At 35.9% G+C, this 21,122-nt stretch overlaps 1 protein-coding gene across 1 annotated transcript; it reads right to left on the reverse strand.

Annotated features, from left to right (window-relative positions):
* Window positions 1-568: 568 nt before the first annotated feature.
* Window positions 569-20,329, reverse strand: LOC110728846 (serine/threonine-protein kinase STY8-like). The gene is made up of 12 exons (XM_021908519.1): window positions 19,587-20,329; window positions 15,345-15,419; window positions 15,137-15,232; window positions 14,846-14,931; window positions 14,638-14,758; window positions 10,779-10,858; window positions 9,221-9,283; window positions 8,968-9,086; window positions 8,617-8,702; window positions 6,362-6,483; window positions 4,677-4,791; window positions 569-1,095 (listed from the first exon to the last, which is right to left on the reverse strand). Exons 1-12 carry the CDS (start codon window positions 19,995-19,997, stop codon window positions 1,030-1,032), a joined length of 1,440 nt encoding a protein of 479 aa, XP_021764211.1. The 5' UTR covers window positions 19,998-20,329; the 3' UTR covers window positions 569-1,029.
* Between the last annotated feature and the right edge of the window lie 793 nt (window positions 20,330-21,122).

Below are 21,122 nucleotides of genomic sequence, written 5' to 3' on the forward strand. Positions count from 1 at the left end.
GTCGTTCTTGTGACCACTTAGACTCAGCCTTAAACTCTCAAGCTGTCTTTCCAGAACTTCAGTCAAAATAGGTTGCAATTCAATTAATCCATACATCCTTTACAAATAGGTAGAACGGTAGATAGAATGAGATACTCGGTAGACGAATGTAATTCAAGATTATGGATATAAATTTTAAAAGTTGGATTCGATGATAATTTCTATACCTACATTTGTTCAATTATCTTGCGTTTCCCTCTATCTTTCCCTTTTCTTTTCCTGTTTCAGGCGATAATATATTGTTACCTTTGTCAATATGATGTCAAGATAACAACAGTTACCAACTTATCGCTGACCAGAAGATTACACAGCAGTATCCAAAAACAAGAACGTTATTCTGCTCTCATGTTTGCAACTACAAATTCTGCAAGTCAAGTCCAAACTTTGTAGCTTGTCATCACAAGTACAGATTCTGTTTGGTGACAAGTTAAGCAATGTCATATCAATTAGACATTGTTTCACGAAGAGGTGCCTAAAAGAATGTTTTGCATATACCTGGTACAGAACAAATGGAAACAGATTCACAAGGTAAAACAACAGCACATTTGGTCTTCTATCAACTCCAATGAAGAGAAATTAATTTTACACTGTAAACAGGAAGAGGGTCTGGTCAACCTCAAAAAATCGAGTAACTTTTCGTAGCAAGACTTAACATCCGTTCTACACAACTAGATGCACATGGTTGTGTAAAAATTCTCCTGTACTCCCCTTTAGCAATAATGTCAAATATATTTAATAGGATCAAACTATCAATCGTAATTTACATGATATTAGGGCAGACAGGAATTACTGTTACAGTGGAAGTTCCGACAATTAGCAATAATAGGATTGGTTTTGATCCAGCTGGCTGTTTCTCAAGCATGGGCCTCAGATAAAACCTGTTAACTGGTTTCTGCACTTACAACTATTTAAATTCCCTTTTCAATTGATGGGCAATAATGTTCTAGAAGCCTGATTGTTACTGAATTTGTCGAATCTAATACAGGGCAATCACATAGCATAAGATGAACTGCCAAGGCTGGATTCATTTCTTTGAAAGCATTTGAGTGGTCTGACCTGTAAACATCAGGAACAGAAATTATAGAATTGTATATTTTCAGAATCACAAAGTCTCCAAATACATAGGAAAAACACACAAAAACTAAGATACCAAACCAGATATTACATCAAGTTCCATAACAATGATAACATCATAACAGCAAAGTTATTCCCTAATCAAAAGAGATCAAAGAGTTGTTCAACGTAAACTGGGCAGAAAAAGAAACATCAGTCATAAGATTATAAGGGAGGGGGGGGGGGTGATGGCCAGCAAGATCTGTCTCATTTAATTCATATCATTGTCAGTGATTTTTTAAAAAAACATTGTCAGTGGTTTCAATACAAAACACATAAGTGATTTCAGTATCGATATGAATAAACTTCTTCATACCATAAGACCAAACCACAGCGCCACACCATCACCCTGGTTCCTCTGACCATCTCACCATCACCCTTGCATTGCAATATTGCATTATTGTACATCAGGCTTTTTCATCTCGTTCTAAGATCAAAAAACAGCACTGGCTATTGCTTCACAGCAAATAAATAAGAGAGGGGCAGCTCAGTGAGACATTCGATTTACAAAATTGCAATCCAAAGTAAGATATCTGCCCATTGACAACTGTCGCACTTCTACTTTGTACATCATGTGAAGAACCAGTGACTCAGTAAGAAACAGGGAGCCTCTATTGCTTTTAGCCCACTAAGGTATCTCACTGCAGAGGTATTCCTCAAGGATTAGGGGGTGTTTGGTTCAAGTAATTTTGGTATGAAATATGCAAAACCCAAACTTTGTGTTTGTTTGAGAAAATTACAATTTCCAAACACATACCTCAAACCCACACATACCATACCTTTAGGTGTCAAATAAAAGAAAAAATTATCATTACCGAAAAAAACCAAAAACATGGTATTAAGTATCAAGTTCCAACCCAATACCACCCTTATCTCATTGCTAACTTCAAACCCATACCAATTTATGTATCAAATAATAGAAAGATTAGTAGAGTTCAGTCTAATTCCTCACAAAAAGCTAAAATTTGAAACGACCATAGTAGAAATAATCAAGCAAACTTTTTAAGTGAACTCTGCTAATCTTGCTCCCAGTGAACTGAGCCAAAGAAAGCAGCAAAAGGGGCATCAATTAGGATGAGCTTATTATATAAAAGCACTTTAATTAATTATCATGGTTAGAACCTATGTTACCCAATCTGATGACCCAATAAAGTAAATTTAAATTTTAAAACTCTCTTAATTTTTACTTGGATGCTCTTTCGTTTTCTCACTTACACAACTTTTTAAAAACTCTTTCAACTGATTATCTCATTATGTCCCTTTTTCTATATTGGACTGTTCCTTATGACGATATATGTTATCCAATCCCAAATCATTTAGGAACTAAGGCTTTGTTGTTGTTAGGGCGACAGTTCATGGATGTGGTGATCGCGTTGGAGAAATAGAAGCTACCAAATAGGGTCACTATAAGAAAATAGTGAACTTAAAAGATCTGAATTCATAACTCTACCCAATTCCTTACTAACTTTCCAAGGTGATGAGAGATTTTTAGATACAGGAGGGTAACACAAACTGGGAGAAAATCATAAAACACGTGGTTTCTTTGGCAGGGAAGGGGGGGGGGGGAGGGGAAGGGGAAGCTTGAAACTTAAAAAATGTGAGCATGAGATCACGTAACTAAGGATATTGTAAAAGCAAAGAAGATGCAAACAAAAATCCTGGTTAGTAGCACAGAAAAGGAAAGTTGAAAAACAAAGAACAGCATAAGTTGACTAAGAAAGAAACTATGAAAGCAATGCTGGGTAGCTCAAGGTAAGGGTCTATTAAATATTAAACTAGAGTTATGAGATGCACATGTTCATCAAAAAACTAGGGCCTTGGTTCAAATGAGATGCATCAAGGATGAAGGAAGCTGATCCAGGTCTATACCAAGAAAAGGTGGCATATACTACTTTCACAGTTGTTTACAACAAGATAGGAAATAGAACATATGTTTGGGGAGGCTGACTGGAACAGAACTAAAGTAAAATGTTAGTTTACGTTGTTTAATTACGAAGGAAGAAGAAAAAAGAACATTGAATAAGATAAAAAGTGGGAAATGGTCAAAACCTGATGAGATATAGGGGTATGGGTCTGTTGCACCAAGAAGCCATATGAATGGAGACTAATGAGTAATGACAGTGATCTTTGTATAAGAACATAAAACATATACAATATTACTACAGACACAATAAGTAACTAATACTATGATGCTATAAAAGAGAGAAATCAAAATGACAAAAGGGATGTATCTATCTAATAGGCCAAGCTGATTTTATGCCAGCAAGACACAGAACAGAAGTAAAGTTAGTCGGCTACCTTCTTAAACATTTGACAGTACTGTCAAAGGATAACAGAAAATTCTCGTTTAAATCCTTCCACCCCGTACACACCAGGGATCTCATTAATCTTTTATTTTAATTGATTTTAAAAAGAATCAGCAAAATTATAAGATGGAGATAATGGGTTGATACTAAATAGTTTTCAAAAGTAAGGGATTTAAGAGGAAATAAATAATAGAAAATAAATCAGGCCGTGAGAGACGAGAGTTATAATAAATAATAAGAGAAGATACCCAAGAAAAGAAGTGATGCACTTACAAAAAAAACGACCGGTACGGAGAGATTCACTTTAAAAAATGGCGGAATTTTTTTTAAAAGAAAGGGATTTTTTTCATATCTAGGGTCCATTTAGAGAAATGGGATGATCTAGGAGGGCATATACACTGCGCCAATGCTAATTGGAGAAATAAGAGGAGCATAGAAGTCTTGAACACCCTCCATCCCCAAGTAAAAGTTTCATTTGCCTTTTACAAACATGTTAGGATATTGAATAAATAAATAAGAAATTGGGGTTTGGATTTAGTTGATTATAGGTGAACTTTTTTTAAGATAGTAACAAGATAGTAGAGTTAGGTTGGTTTTTGTTTCAAAAAAAAAAAAAAAAAAGAAAGATAAAAAAAGGGATTCAGATAAGGGCGAATGAGACTTTGATTTAGAGACAAACAAATTTGGGTGAAATGAGACTATAATAGAGAGCGTAGGTCAAATAAAGCAACAATGAAGCATAGATCTCATGTTCAGTGGCCAATTAGCATAAGTCCATAAATTAACAGAGGAAAACTTTAACAATGTTACATGGGATGTTTTAACTCAACATCAAAAATAAAATCGAGATAATTAGAGAGTGTGTATATGAAATTGTTGAAGAAATTAAAAGAATCAAGGCTTAGACATTATGTACACCTCAATTGACAACATCCAAATGCACATTTGAGAACTGTAAAGTCAAACATTTCAAGGGATTGTAACAGAAAAAGTGGTTAACCAAGACCATTGAGGTGATTAGACAGGATATGACCCACTTAAGACCTACGGAGAACATGGTCCTTAATGCTTTGATGAATTTGTGGCGGCTCCAGGAGTTGGGTTGATAGACAGGACACCTATCCCTGATCAACAAAGCCCGTCTCCCTTACCCAGCTCAATTCCCCAAATGATGAGATGTAGACAAGTAAAAGGTGCAAGAAAGAAAAGAGAAGGCACCTTTATCCAACGCTTCCTGCGACCAAGGTTACTATATATATGATCAAGCCTCGCAATTATTTCTCTGAAAGTTGGCCTTTTCGTAGGATCTTCATTCCAGCACACTTCAATTAACCTGATAGCAGAACACAACAGACCTTATTTGCTTTAGAAAACTGATTAAAATTGACAGGAAGTTAATACCAAATCAGTTTCATCACATTAAAGCACCTCCAAACAATGCAGGATAATCTTTCAAAAAAAAAAAAAAAAAAAAAAAAAAAAAAAAAAAAAAAGACTTTATACAACACATAAAATATTTTCACTTTGTTTGGTTTGAAGGATATGGAGGGAAAGAAAGGGAAGAGAAAGGGAGGGATGGAATTTCTTTCATTTGGATAGCAAATGAGGAAGGAAGGAAATTGGAGGGGCGAGAAATGGAGGGATTAAATTGTAAGAAATTGACCTCTCCAACAATGAAGAGATTTGAAAAGAAAACTCATCATTTCCCCCTCCCCTTCCCTTCCCACCCCTTCCCCTCCCTCCCCTTCTTTTCCTTCTCCAATCTCTATCCAAACACACTGTTTATGATGAAAATCAAGTAAATGGCATCAGCATGAACCTACTAGATTTGCTCAGACCTCTATTATTACTAGGCTTTCAAGAGCTCCTAAGGCATGCCACAATCACAGATAATGGCATCTAGCCAAAAGCTTGGAGAATAACCTTAATATATACAATAAGATAAGTACTTTGATAACTTCAGGTTCTTGCTAAGCCTACTTTAGTAGTAAGAAACAGCAGACCTATCCAAATGGTCCGGTTGGGCAGGTTAGTTTCGCATTGAGTAAGTACAGGTCCAATTTCAGTTGGGTTAAAGACCGCTTAAGCCTCAAATTACTAATATTTTTTGGGTTGTTTCAGGCTTTGGATTGAAACTTTGTGATCAAGACACCAGTTTTCAATAGAATCTGATCAGGTTTCTCAGCTGAGTCGGCAAGTCAATTATTGCGAAGAATGGGTACTAGAATCTCTCCTCTCATGGAGCTTTCTAGATGTTGATTCTGTAAGCATGTAAACATCCAAGCTGGTTGATTTTAAAACAATGAAGTCATACAAAGCAAATACGGAATATATGACGACAAGTGTAGACAGCAGGTACTTAAACTGACTGAAAACTTAATGTTTTAGAAATTACTAGGATTTAAGGTACAACCAAATCCATTTTCATAGTTCTGTTAATTAATAACCTAACAGAATCCGTCAGCTACATGATTCACCGAAGGATACTTCTAGCACATACCTTTCTTAATCAATATTTAGAGACTTAATTCAGCTATTGTAGGAACCAAAGTATTCCAATAGTCACACAAAGGGAGTATGATACGAAAATCTTTAGTGAATTCATAGTTTTATACACTATATAAGAGGTATCAGTAGGCTGGGGGGAGGGGTGTGGAAGACAAGATCTACATGCAAGCTGTGCTGTTGAGCACATGTAAAAAAAACCACTTAGAAGCACTTTCCTTAAAAATAACTACATATATTGAAACTATGTAGTAGGCAAAGCCATGCTAAAAGCCCCATTCAAAACATCCATGCCTTTTTCTTTATCATTTAAATTTGGGGCATGAGTTTTTGGTATGAGGAAGATAGGATAGAATGTAAAATAAAAGGGTTAATACATGAGGAAAATGTATACTTACTCTTTCAATTTATGTGGATATGATTTTCCAGAAGCTTTAAAAGGTGGACGCTCATTTGCAGCATATGCCTCTTGAGCATTTTTGTCTTCCTTTGAAGCAAATGGTGGATAGCCTTCAATCATCTATTAAATCACCATCAAAACCATTAGAAATATCAAAGTCCCAATAAATATATGGAAAGACCGATCAAAAGATTACATATGCAATTTAATATATCATGTTCACAATGCTGCTACTTTTAGTAGATATCACACCCTAAATCTAATAAAGCATGTTCATAATTTTCTCATAAAATTGATAGTGTCGCCATAAACATGGGTGAGAGAGAGTCAGGGTGACTCCTGGCTAGAGAGAGAGAGAGAAAGTTGTGAGTGAGAAGGCCATTTACAGATGAAATGACCAACATAAGTATACATGACATTTATTTGTGAACAGGGAGTCAGCGGCGGAGCTAGCAGGGGACAAGAGGGGGGGGGGTGCAGCTGTCCCCCACTTAAAACAAAAAAAAAAATCAGGTTATAAATCTATTTGTGTGCAATAACTAAACATAAGAACTAAGATGGAGCGTTGGTTTAAGTCTTGATTATAGAGTTTTATTCACACCAATGAACACGGGGTCAAACCCCCTGGCAGTTCATTTTTAGCCCTCATTAAATTTTGAACAAATACAAAGTAACTATAATTATTGAACTTGCAACTTTGTTATAAGAATCAATAGTTGCCATCTTGGTGAGTGGAATGAGGCTGTGTTTAGAGGACCTAGGTTCGATTCTTTTTGTAGCATTCACTTTTTTTTTAATTATTATTATATGAGCAAGACAATATATATCCCATTTATTTCTTATCAATTTAAATGATTTTATTATAAATTTGCATGAATGAACCCCTCAAATTACGGTTGTAATAGGGAATTATAACAAGTGCATTTGATTAGCTATATTATCTTATGTTCGAAAACTTAGAAAATTCTGAACCCATAAGCAAATATTTTTGGAGGAAGAGTTGGTATATGATATATTTGTGTCATCTATACGTTTAAGTATTGATTTTCCCTAACATGTTTTTCAAACTATGCGATGTCTATTTGTCCCCCCGATTTGAAATTCCTGGCTCTGCCACTGCAGGGAGTATTAATTAAGAATCAACTCAGTACCTAATCAGTTATAAAAAATGAAGGCAGTTTTGTCATAGAGCATGTTTACATGACAAATATTGACAGACCAAATGGTTTCCAGTTAGAATTTCCAAAGGAGAATTCATGTATCACTTCTACATTTCAGTAACAAAGCTTTGATTTCTACATAGCAAAGTTTAGTGCCTCAATTGGAAAACTAAAGAAATTACTCACAACTTAATGGCCCTAATCAGATATGGAAAAAAAGGCACATCTTCATAGAGCGTAGCATGAATGAAGGATTCAAATAATCACTAACCCACTACAGCGCAAAAAAAGGTAAACATTAAGGCATGAGTAAAAATTATACTGAAATTCTGAAAATCCTCACAATGTTTCAGCTTACTGACTCAGAAATAATATCTAGTAACACACACACACACATGAACAAGAGCAACGCAAGTCATTATACTTCTGCATACCATAACCCAAGAAACATGACCTTTAAAAAGTTGAAGAAAATAATTCATATAAAAGTCAAAATAAGTAAGAGAACAATGCAAAAATGAGAGAAAAAAATATGATGGAACAGATTTATGTGTCCTTATGTTTACTAGATTGTATATCTTACAATACTGGTCTATAAACAAATGATACTTATAAAATTGAAGTATTTGATTCAACTCCAATACAAGAAAATGGTAGATTATTAATAAACAGCAGAGGCAGCTACAGCCCCTTGATCCTTGGAACAGAAAAACCTTCGGGGATATCAAGGCTATATGGTAAGTTGGTATCAAGATGTCTCACATGGAATATATGGTAGATTATTAATAAACAGCAGAGGCAGCTACAGCCCCTTGATCCTTGGAACAGAAAAACCTTTCGGGGATATCAAGGCTCTATGGTAAGTTGGTATCAAGATGTCTCACATGGAATATTGACCAACTCAAAGAGAAAAGATAAAAGAAAAAATTAATCTTTGGGGTATCAAGTTTTATCATTAAAATGTGGTTTCCCATCCTTAGGGATTAAAGATTTGACACTTAAAGCTTTGACACTTATGGAATTGTATTTTGTATGCACGACTTCCACTTGCAAACATTAATAACAATATATAAATAAAAAAATAAAAATTTACCTCTTGAAGAATTAAAGCAAACGAAAATACATCAACTTTGGTGTCATAATCTTCATTTCGGAAAAGCTCAGGCGCCATATACCGGCCTATTAGGGAAATGAAAGAAATATGACAATACTGATCATGTGACATGAGAATATATATACGTTATTTCTTTTTTATAGTCTTATTTGGAATATAACACAGTTTTCCAGTGCAGCAGTGTAATAACAGTATCTCTATGTAAGTACAACAAAAAATTTTAAAAATGGTATATATATATATATGTATATATATATATATATATATGTATATATATATATATATATATATATATATATACCAACAATCAAAATTACAAATAGTACTTACATGAATAATCTTCACAAGATATGGGTCGGTTTCTTTCAACTCCCTTGGAGACTTTAAGCAGTTTGCTCACTCCAAAGTCAGCAACTTTAAGATGTCCAGAATCATCACGCAATATGTTGCTGTCATCTTGTTGATAGCCAAAGTTAGAAAGTTTGGAAAATTTTTATATGAACAAAGATCTGTCAGAGCAGATGTACACCAATCCAACATGAGATCAAATTTGAAAGAACATTTGAGGTGGAGGAAAACTCACGAAGGTTCAAGGTCACAATGGATTATTGGATGTGGTTTTATCTCATGCAAATAACTCATCCCCCTGCAAAACAAGGATAATTAACAATCAGTCACCTCTAACCCAGGAGCATCACATACTGAGGCATCTTTAAAAGGAAAGGCAAAAAGTACTTTTTGTTGAAATTAACTGTAGTCCTCAGATTGAAGGACTAGACTACTGACAAAATACTCCAGGATGGTTCAAGATTCATTTGAAAAGTATTACATTAGTGCATGGGACAATTAATTAACAGACTAATCTATGGATATAATTAGTATTACATACTTGTTTTTAACCCATGCTATACACTGGTTTGTTATACGAATTTATTATTCCCTCCATCCCATGAATAATTCCAAAATTTCTTTTAGTAAATATATAAAAAGTAGTAGTTAAAATGAACATAGAAAAAAAAAAACTTAGTAGTAAATAGAGTCAAAAATTATGAGAAAGTGCCATTGAGAGAGAGAGAGAGAGAGAGAGGGTTGATGTGAAAGAGGGAAAGAGATAAGTTTACTTGATATAGACATGTGAACATAATTTTGGGGCAAGCCAATGGGACAGAGGTAGCATACTATTCATCTACTGCTAAACTATAACCAAGAAATTCACAATGATAAATTCGTTGCATGCAAAGCCAGTTAGGTACAATTTTACTGCAACATCTAATATGGAATAACATGGTTTTAAAATTTTAAATAAGTTATCTTCACCACGTGCTCTATAGTTTTTGAAAATTTTACCTGGTACCCTACTATAAAAGATACAAAGCACCTGACATACACTATTACTTCCAAGAAGAGACGAAAGTAATGAACATTAGCTCACTATCTGTGCTTGCAAGGAGTATAAAAATTACAACAGGCAAACTGGAGGCTTCAATTGGTTCAGTGGATACCCTTCAGATTCAGTTACCACTTCAAATGACAAAATCTTTTTAACCAAAAAAAAAACTAAAGGGTACCTAATCAACCAAGTGCGACCATAGGGGATTCAGGTGAATTTTTTTTACTCTATTCAGTTACCCTTCAGATGCAGTTACTACTTCAAAAGACATGAAGAGCACAGGACCGGACTTGCTTAAATACAATTTTCTGCAAAGTTCTCAGCAAAGAGGGAAAACTGTATGGTGGGTAGCTTGCCTGGCTGTCTCTTGGTGGATAAACTGGATATTCGAGGAGCAGGACATCTATTAGGTAATTCTTGATGGATAGAGTGTTGTTTCTTGCTTTGTTATGGTGCTTTCTGGTGGAGTATTTTCTAGCTGGATTACGTGATGTATAGCATGAGTAATTCGCTATATTTTTGCATTGGGTTTCTTCTAGCAACAATATTTTGCACACTAAAACAAAAAAATTCAACTTTTCCATCCATCTTCAAAGCAACTTTGACAATTTGTGAATGTTGAGAGAAGAAATATCCCATACTAAACCAATAAGTTTAATATCTAAGTCTCAACAACTAATGAGCCAGAAACAATTACTAAATGCCACATGGAAAATCAATATCCAGTGAGGATGACTTTGAGAAGTTAGACCTTGCAATGTCAAGGGCAAATCTCACTGCTGTTTTTGGTTTTAGCGCACCTTTGTCTTTCAGGAACTCACAAAGGTCTCCCTGTAGGATACACAACAAAGCAATCAGTCAACATCAATTACATGTAAGAATAACACAAAATTGGTAATTTCCATATACAGTTCATCATCTTTACACGAATAGGTGCATATATACTCTACTAAAGCAATTAGGTGTACTATCAATCAAAGAACAGGAACATAAGGGTCTATAAACCACCCCCTTCGTCCCATAATATAGTGCCTGTTTCTATTTTTCATGGGAATTAAGGGTAGTGGAGGCAGTGTGTAATTTTTCTAAAATTAGAAGTATTTTGTATGGGAAAGTTATATATATATATATATAGGGTTGAGATCCAATGAGAAGGATTTTATAATGAGAAGAATGAGAAAAAATCTTGATCGCACAATTAAATCCAACGGTTCACATTTTATCTGTGCAAAATGCATATTTAGCACTAAAATTATGCACATTCGGTACAACAGTTATGCACATTTACTTAAAAAATTATGCACATTCAATTTTTATACTTTCATTTTTCCTCTTTATTGCAACGAATTTGTCTCTCTCTCTCATTAAAGATGATTCAATGTTCTAACTTTTTAAATTCAGAGATGAAAGTGATTGTGGTTTTAGATAACTTGCAAACCCAAAAATAAGTATTTTTGGGCTTCATTACTAAGGTGAATTCAGATGTTGTATTGCGTCTTGAAATCGTAGCATTAAATAGATATACCTTGCTCATCTACTGAATACTAAACATTATGCACATTTAACTCAAAAAATAAGCATCTATAGTACGTACAATTTGCACATTTCTGTTAGTAAATATGCACATATCATTTTTAAAATAAGCACATTTTTTACAAGAATAATGCACATTCAGTTAAAAAAATTATGCATAATTGATTTTCAATGTTTGATTTAATCCCTTGTATACTTCGGTTCTTCCTACTATGATGTTTTCCATGACACACAAACCTTAGTCATGAAATATAGCAAATCTGAGAGAAAAAAGGGTGGGAAAAAGTGATGAAAATGGAGGACATAGATGGAGGGGAATGGGGAGGAGAGAGAAAATTGGGGGAAAAAATGGGGAAGTGATGAAGAGGGTGGCCTGGGGAAACTTCTTTTGAAAAAAAATGGGGAAGTGATGAACAGGTAGAGAGGAAAAGAGAGGAAGAGGAACATGGGAGGAAAGAAAGATATAAGAAATGTTTTTTTACATTATTTACAAATTTGTCATTAATGAAACATGTAAGAGCCATTAGATCATTCTATATGAACGTATGAGATTACTTCTCATCCTTCTCATTATAATGACCTTCTCATTTGACCCTAATTATATATATATATATATATATATATATATATATATATATATATATATATATATATATATATATATATATATATATACACTACCTCCGTTAAATGTTATCTGCAACTTTTGCCAAAACTGGATGATCAAGATTATGTGCAACTCTCGGTTTTATTTCTATTTTTAGTAAACAAAAACCCCGGAAATGACATATTTACCCTTACTTAAAAAATTTAATTTTCTTAATTTTACCCTTATCTTATTTTAATTACAATAACCTTTTTAATCTAATCTAAAATCATTAACCTAATTCAACCCACCCCATTTACTCATCTCCTGGCCACCACCCATTCATCTCTTTCTTCAACCTCTCTTTCAACCTTTCATTCTCTTCATCTCTTTCAACCTCTTCATGTCTCCTCCCTCACGAGTCACGACCACCGCCCCTCCCACCACCATTCTCTCTCCTCCTTCACGACCACCTTCCATCCCACCACCGTCTTTCTCCTCCCTATGACCACAACCCTTAGCTCCCACCACCAACGAACGATCCTCTTCATCTTTCCTCCCTTACAAGTTTCAATTGAAGATGATGTGCGATTATTCTGGGTTTTGTTCAATTTTCTGAGTTTCGATTTTCTGGTTTGATTTCGATTTTTTGGGTTTTGATTTCGATTTTCTAAGTTTTGATTTTTTGGATTTTGATTTCAATTTTCTGGGTTTTGATTTTCAAGGTTTTGATTTCGATTGTCTGGGTTTTGATTTCGATTTTCTGAGTTTTGATTTTCTGGGTTTTGATTTCGGTTGAAGGTGATGATGATGGTCGGATTTCTGGGTTAGGGTTTTAGGGCGTGGGTTTTGGGTTTTATTGAAGGTGATAATGGTAACGATTTCTGGGTTAGGGTTCTAGGGCGTGGGTTTTAGGTGTTTTGGGTGACAATTTCTGGATTTATGGGTTAGATTTCTGGGTTTTTAGGTTAGGGAGCGGGCTGCCGGGAGGAAAGCGAGGGGGGGCTGCCGGAAAAGGGGGGGAAGACGAATGAGGGGTTGTTTGTTTGGAGGTGGGTGGTACGATGGTGATTTCGTGGGGATGGTGGGTTTTCGTGAGGGTGGTGGTGGTTTCGTGAGGGAGGTAGTGGTTTCGTGGGGTTGGTAGTGGTTTCGTGGGGGTGGTAGTGGTGAAGGCGGCGGTGGTGTTGGTGAAGACGGTGTGGGTGGTGTTAGCTGGTCTTGGTCTTGGTGGTGGTAGTGTGTGGTTGATTAATTATCCAAACATTCTCTCTCCACCTTAATTACATACCACAAGTTCCTTAACTTTCTCTAATCTTTGCCCCTTAAATTTTGCATTGGCTTCCGTAAACTCTCATTTTGTTGCAGATAACATTATGGCATGAAAATAGGGGATATGTTGGGATATTTTATATAGGAAATGTAAATAAATTGTGCCTTAAGATAAAATTATGTAAAATAAAAATAGAAAGATAAGGAACACAAACAACATCTTAGGACACCCAAAATGCAATACAGGCACTGTATTTTGGGATGGAGGAGATATAAATAGATTAGGGCGTAAAGGTGTGGGTCAGAAGAGCTGTCTTAAGAGTACTCTAAAGGATTTAGCTTTTCTGGAAGGTAAAGAACCCATAGTAAATAATGCATGAAGTAAAATTTTAATGAACATCACCGCAAACTTACATCTAACAAAGGGCCAGCATTAAACAAAGCTAAGTGATACTGAATATCTGGAAATCACCCTCTTCATGATAATTAGAATAAAGAAGTATTTAGCATTCCACACCAAAAGAATTTTAACAAAGTGACGACAGAAGAGTCTCCAATAAATACTTCCTCTGTTCTGTTTTGTCTGTCCCATTTAGAATATTTTACTCGAAGAGATAAAAACTTTGACCACAATTATTCATCGATTTACATAGAAAAAATACTCATTTGGGATCTTGGTAGTTTCATTTAGATGTGTAGTTTCAAAATATTTCCTCCATCCTTTTTTAATCACAATGTTTCAAAATTTAAACTATTCACACATACTCTTTTGACTTTCTTTTGTGATTTTTAGAAAAAATATTGTGATGTAGGATCTTGATAAAATCATCTCGATATATTCTTTACAAAATCAACTTTTTAAAATTTTTACTAAAAAAAATAAATAAAGATGCTAATGACATAAAATGTGAATTGGCAAGCATGACACTCAAGCTGCTTTAAAAAGAATAGAGAAACTTAATTTCCTTATAAAACCAAGTTGAAGATATTGATGATAAAATATGTGCTTGGAAACTGTGTACAAAGTCAAATGGGAAAAAATAGGGAAGGAGGGACTAGAGCTGAAACAGAAAGATGAGTCTGACAAACTGCCAGCAACAAATGTTTCCCAGAAAAACAATTGAGAACTGCCAAGATGATACTAGAGAGTGAAGAGGTCCAGAAATGAAACTCAAGTCACAGAAATGAAACAAAAACATGAAGAGATAAAATGAATAACCTTGGGTAAGAACTCAGTAACGATCATCATCGGCGTGTGTTGAGTCACTGCACCCAAGAACTGAACTACGTTTGGGTGCCGGATCCTCTGAAGCAAAGAAAGTTCATCCCTAAATGCTCGTCTGCATTTATCAACAGTCAAAAATATCATATTAAGTATAAACATAAGAGGCACAAACTAAAATTAATACACAATTTAGAACACTCACAACTTTTCTTCATCAGTAAATACTTCATCCCCAAGCTTTTTGACAGCAACTTGTATCCCTCTCCATGATGCTCTAAGAAAAGTTCCCTAAAGGCCAAACCAGAAAAGAAAAAAAGCACACTCTTTAATCATTTTTAACTGCAATAACATTGATTGCCATACTTATAGTCAGACCTGTGACAGAGAGTCTCAATTCATTCAGATAGGGAGTACCAAGAAGCAATTCCAGTAAAATGCAAACTTATAAGCAATGTAAAATCATGCTGCAAGTGAAATAAAAAATAATGAGTACCTTGTTGATGTTTACGCTTTCGCTAAAATCAATTTCTTGAGGATCAATCTCATATTCTGGGACATCACGGGCATTTTTGACATGCATAGGAGCCATCTATTTATCAACACGTGCAAAAAAGGAGAAGAAAAGGCAGATATGTTAACCAAAAGGTGGTGTGCAATCAATAGCATAAAAGACTACAATAGCGTTTAAACACATGACATACCGGAGGTTTGGCACCATGGTCCTCTAGAGCCTTCACTACCTCATGGTTCTTGTAATATATGGCATCTGCAAGTGGCTGTTGGCCCAATCAAAGATTGTCACATTGACAAAATCCATGTACACGTCCCATAAAACTAAATTTTCGTAAAAATCAGTGAAGGGACCAAAGGAAACAAATCCAAAAAGAAGTTGAGTTATCATGAGAAGTTGCTGCTAAGGAAAAAGCTAACATATGACAGTGTCAGACCTACGTGTACTATGATAGCAAATCAATCTCAGATATCTTCATAAACCAATATAATACCGCAACATACTAAAGCAGTGACCCCTGACATAACTCAAGGCTTCATAACTAAGTTATTCAAGATACAAAATTTTATATTTAATTGCTAGCCTATTAGGCTGCAGTTGGGGCGAGCCGAGATGGCTACGAGAGTGTTCATGGAGGCTTTGGGTATGGGCAGAGGGACTCAAGTGGTGAAGCTATTATGGATTTTGCCCAACCATATGATTTAATTTTGGTTAATACTTGGTTTAAGAAGCTGGATTCACACTTGATAACTTTTCGGAGTGGAGCACCTGCAACACAAATAGACTTCCTGCTGATAAGGAGCACGGATAGACAAAGTTGCTTAAACTGCAAGGTCATCCCAGGAAAGAGTGTGGTCACCCAACACCGGCTTTTGGTTATGACTATTCGTTTGAAAGAGAAGGCGGAAAAAAAAAGGAAGACAAAAGAAGCCAAGGATAAGATGGTGGACTTTAAGGGATGCAAATCCTAAGGTCTTTGCAGAAAAGGTAATCAAGGAGGTGGATCCAGACATGACTTGGTTACGAATGAAGAACTGTTTCCTGAGAGTGGCCAGATAGGTCTTAGGGGAATAAAGGAAAGAACTTCGGAGAGATACTTCGTGGTGGAATGAAGAGGTGAAAGCAGTACTTAAGCAAAAACGGGAATGCTATCAAGCCATGGGATAATGTAGGAGTGACGAAACCTTTGTAGCGTATAAGGAGGCTAAGAGTAAGGCAAAGGCAGTTGTTTGACAAGCGAAAGAAAAGGCTTAAAAGGAGGTTTATGAAAAGCTTAACTCCAAGGAGGGAGAAAAGATCATTTATAAGATGGCAAAGAGAAAACAAGAGGCAAGGAAGGATATTGGCATGGTAAAGTGTGTCAAAGATAAGAGCCAAATTGTCGTATTACAAGAGGGGGACATCAAGGGTGGAAAGGATGAATTGTTTAATGGAAGTAATGGAGTAAAGACAGGAGATACCTCCGTGAGTGATGAAGAAATCAACATGAAATATGTGCGGAGGATTAGAAGAGTAAAGGTGGAGATTGTACTGAAAAGGATAAAGCCTAAGAAGGCGGTTGGTCCTGATGGTATACCGATAAAGGTATGGAGGTGTATGGGTAAGATTGGTATTGATTGGTTAACTCTTTAGCAAAATAAGGAGGGCTACGAGGATTCCGCAAGATTGGAGGAAGAGCACCTTGGTGTCGGTTTATAAGAACAAAGGAGACGCTCAAGATTGTTCTAACTATCGAGGGATCAAGCTTATCAGTCACACTATGAAGTTGTGTAAAAGAGTGATTGAACATAGGTTGAGGGCATGCACAAGCATTTCGAATAACCAATTTGGTTTATGCTTGGGAGATCTACTATGGAAGCAATCCATTTGATAAGACAAATGATGGAGTTTTATCGGGTAAAGAAGAATGATCTTCATATGGTCTTTATTGATTTAGAGAAGGCATATGACAAGGCGCCAAGAGAGGTACTTTGGTGGGCAATGTTGAAGAAAGGTATCCCACGAAAGTACGTGGATTTGGTTAAGGATATGTATCGGGATGTGTCAACAAATGTGAGGATATGTGGAGGGTTGACAAAAGATTTCTCTATTACAATTGGATTGCATCAAGGGTCTGCATTAAACCCTTTTCTTTTTGCAACGGTTCTAGATGAAGTAACTAGACCAATTCAAGATGAGGTTTCATGGTGTATGTTGTTTACGGATGATATCGTTTTAGTGGATGAAACTAAAGATGGGGTTAATGCCAAGTTGGAACAATGGAGGCAAAGGTTGGAATCTAGAGGGTTTAAGCTAAGTCGGAGTAAGACTGAATACTTGGTATATCGCTTTGGTACTCAGAGGGGGACAAGCTATGAAGTGTGAGTTTGGATGGAAAGGAATTAACCATGAGTGAATGTTTAAGTATCTTGGATCAACCATCGTATCGAGAAGTAGCCCGCAGGATTAAGTTGGGGTGGCTTAAATGGAGAGCGGTCACCGGATTGTTATGTGACCGAAGCATTCCCTTACAGTTAAAGGGAAAATTCTACGAAACTGTCATAAGACCAGTGTTGCTCTATGGTACATAATGTTAGGCTTCTAAGAAGGAGCACATTAAAAAGATAGAGGTTACGAAAATGCGCATGTTAAGGTGGATGTGTGGGAACACTCTTAGAGATAAAATCAGAAATGAGGTTATTGGCAAGAAAGTAGGCATGGCAGGCATTGCAGACAAAAGAAGGGAAAATCATCTGCGTTGGTTGGGCATGTAAGACGGAGACCCGAGGGTGCACCGGTTCGAAGAATGGAAGAGTGGGACCATGGAGGGGTTAAACAAGGGATAGGGAGACTGAAAATAACTTGGTTGGAAGGAGTTAGGAAGGATACGAAATATATGGATTTGCATGAGGATGAAGCATTGGATCGTAATGGATGGAGGAGGAAGATTTTTGTGGATGACCACACGAAATAATCAAATTTGGTTCATATAGGCGACCCCACTTATGAGATTAAGGCTTTGATTAATTCATTGATTAGGTTGTAGTATGAAACCTTCAGCAAAAATTCAAGCCCATTCGTTACGGTCAATGTAAACCTAGGTATAGCTAAGGTACTCATTAAACCCTCTTTGTATGTTTTTCTACAACAATTGTGTAGGTGCATCAAACAAAACCTCAATACTTACCCAACAGCCACCTAATGATCAAAAAATAAAAATAAATAAATAAATAAATAAAAAAAGCAACATACATCTACTGTGTGTAATCCCAAGAGAATACAAAAGGGTATGTATAATTAATTATTTTTCTCTCTTGAAACCAAATCAACTCGCTAACAGATGAGAATTGCTGCTTATTTGAAATAAAACCCAACTTTCACAGCATGAAAAATCTTTAAATTGGTAACTTGTAGCCACGTCACAAATAACCTTATCACTTCAATGGATCTAGTAGTTTCTTCAAAGAAAGTACCCTCAATGGATGAAATATAATCCTATGAAATGCTCCAGGAGAATATTGAACGAATTACGTTACTGACTCCCAATCCCACATGTTGTTTCCTGGTATAAATTAGTGTATTACCATTTCTAATTTTCTGAAAAACACTTTCTTCCAGGTAGCAAAACAATATCCTAATAACTACAAAGAGCATATTGAAGCAATATAATGGCTTATTTGCAGAGTTACATTTTATAATATTTTGTAACAACTTCCCACATATTTGAGCTTCGTTAGTCTCGCTCAAACATGACATTTTCTGAATATTCTTCGTATACTATCTTAGTACCATCACAAATCTCAAACTCAACCCTCACCCTAGTCTCCTTAAAAAAAACACATACCCTCACACTAGTCACACATCATCATAATGATGAATAGTGCAGATATCCGAAAGCCCCTCGATACTCCCAATCACCACAAACTAATTCACCAATTACCTCTGTATACCTTAACAATTCCTTAAACAAATGCCGATTAATTATCAGCCACAATATCACTCGCACAATTAAATTTTCAACAAAATTCTGTTCCCCACAACAAGAAGCACCACATCCATTTATTATTCTTCCATCTATTATTTTTAATCCAATACTATGCTAAACAGGGCAAAAGTACCATAAAAAATTACAAACTAGTGATCAGAGTGAAAATTAAAAAATATGCTATAAACACGGTCAAACGACATTATAAGACAATCTTCAACAACCATTATATATAACTTAATTCAAATATCAAAGTAACCAATTAAACGACACCAAATTAATCATCAAATAACCAATAAAAAAATTCAGAATATAATGGGGTCCGCTACATGAACCAAGATTATCGAAGTAACATTACATAATAATACCAAAATAATCATCAATTAACCCTAAATTCAGCACAACGAACCAATAAACATCATAATTAAAACCACCAACAACAACAACGATAAGTTAAAAAATAATTACCGTACTACCCCAACGATCTTTAGGATCAACCTCAGCATTCATATTAATCAACAAATCAACAACATCCACATAACCTTGACAAGCAGCAACATGCAAAGGAGTACGATTATCCATATCCTTAAAATTGACATCAGCACCAGAATCTTCAACCAATTCCTTAATCCCATCCACATCTCCCTCATGAGCCGCAAACATCAGCTTCACACTCGCCGGAATCTCAATCTCACCTCCGTCGTCTTGCCCCTCAGGCTCCGCCGCACCGTCGGAAGATCCATCCGTCAATTCAATCAACGGCAGTCGGAGATCGTCGTTGTTGTCGTCGGAAGTGGCGGTGGTGGTGGTGAGTTTATCGAGGGCGGCGTAGGAGGATTGACGGCCGAGAGGAAACCTTACCGCCCCCGGAGAATCCATGTTTTCCGGTGATCGGAAAGGTGAGGAGAGAGAAAGAAAGGGAGAAAATGGAGGTTTGAATTTTGATTTGCTGTTTTTTTTTTCTTTGGGATTAGCTATATATGCGTCGGTAAAATTGGGGAAATGTTGGGGAGAAAAAGAAGGGGGAGATGTGAGGTGAGGTGAGGTGGTGGTGGAAAGTACGGGGGGTTGACTTTTTGACTTTGGGGGAGAAGTGGGTTTGACGGGGTTAAATGGCGCGTGAAATGTGGAAAACAACGAAGGTAGTGAGATATTGGGTGTTGCGCTTGGTCGGAAGGACAAAACAGTTTTATACAGTAGAATTTTGGAAGTACAGAGTTTATATAGATACGGAGTTCTCTCTGTAAAATAGAGCTGATGTTACGTTTGTCCAAGTGCCAAATTTATAACACAACCTAGGCCTTTTTTGGATATTTTTTCAAATTAAGTCTTTTTGGCAAAATAATTTGCAAAGAGGATGCGTGATAAAACTATTTATCAAATTAAGTTTTTGGGGTAGAATGTTGTCTCGTTTTATACCCTGGTTTTTTTTAAAAAAAAAAAATTCAAAGTATAAAACGTTGTATCGGACAGCGTTTTTAATTGTTGACTTTTTTTTTAATTTTGTAATTTCTGATTTTTAAAAATTAAAAGAAAAAAAAATCAATTACACATAAAACGTTGACTGAGACAACGTTTACAGTGTTTTTTTTTTAAATGAAACGCTGCCTCAGTCAGCGTTTCTTGGGTAATTATGTTCCAGGCAATCGGTTTCGCAGGGCGCTGCATTTTCACTTCACTCATCCCTCAAATTCTCACTTTCACTCTTTGTCACTAACGTAGAAGACCCATACACTTTCACACTCAATCACCGGGCTCGACGCTGCCGCTGCCGCCGGTCGCCGTTGCTAGCTGCTGCTGCCAGTCGCTGTTGTTGTTGCCCCTCTTTCTCACACTCACTCACTCAATTTTGTGGTAAACCCTAAATTCAAATTAGTGTAATGTTGATAATAGCTCTTAGTTGTGGTTAATTAAGGTAAATTGTATCAAATTGTTGCTAATTATTAATGAAAATGCGGTAAATTGTTGATAATTATTGATGCTAATGTGGTACATTGTTGATGA

Source organism: Chenopodium quinoa, unplaced genomic scaffold (assembly GCF_001683475.1).
Source record: "Chenopodium quinoa cultivar QQ74 unplaced genomic scaffold, ASM168347v1, whole genome shotgun sequence".
Taxonomy (NCBI): domain Eukaryota; kingdom Viridiplantae; phylum Streptophyta; class Magnoliopsida; order Caryophyllales; family Amaranthaceae; genus Chenopodium; species Chenopodium quinoa.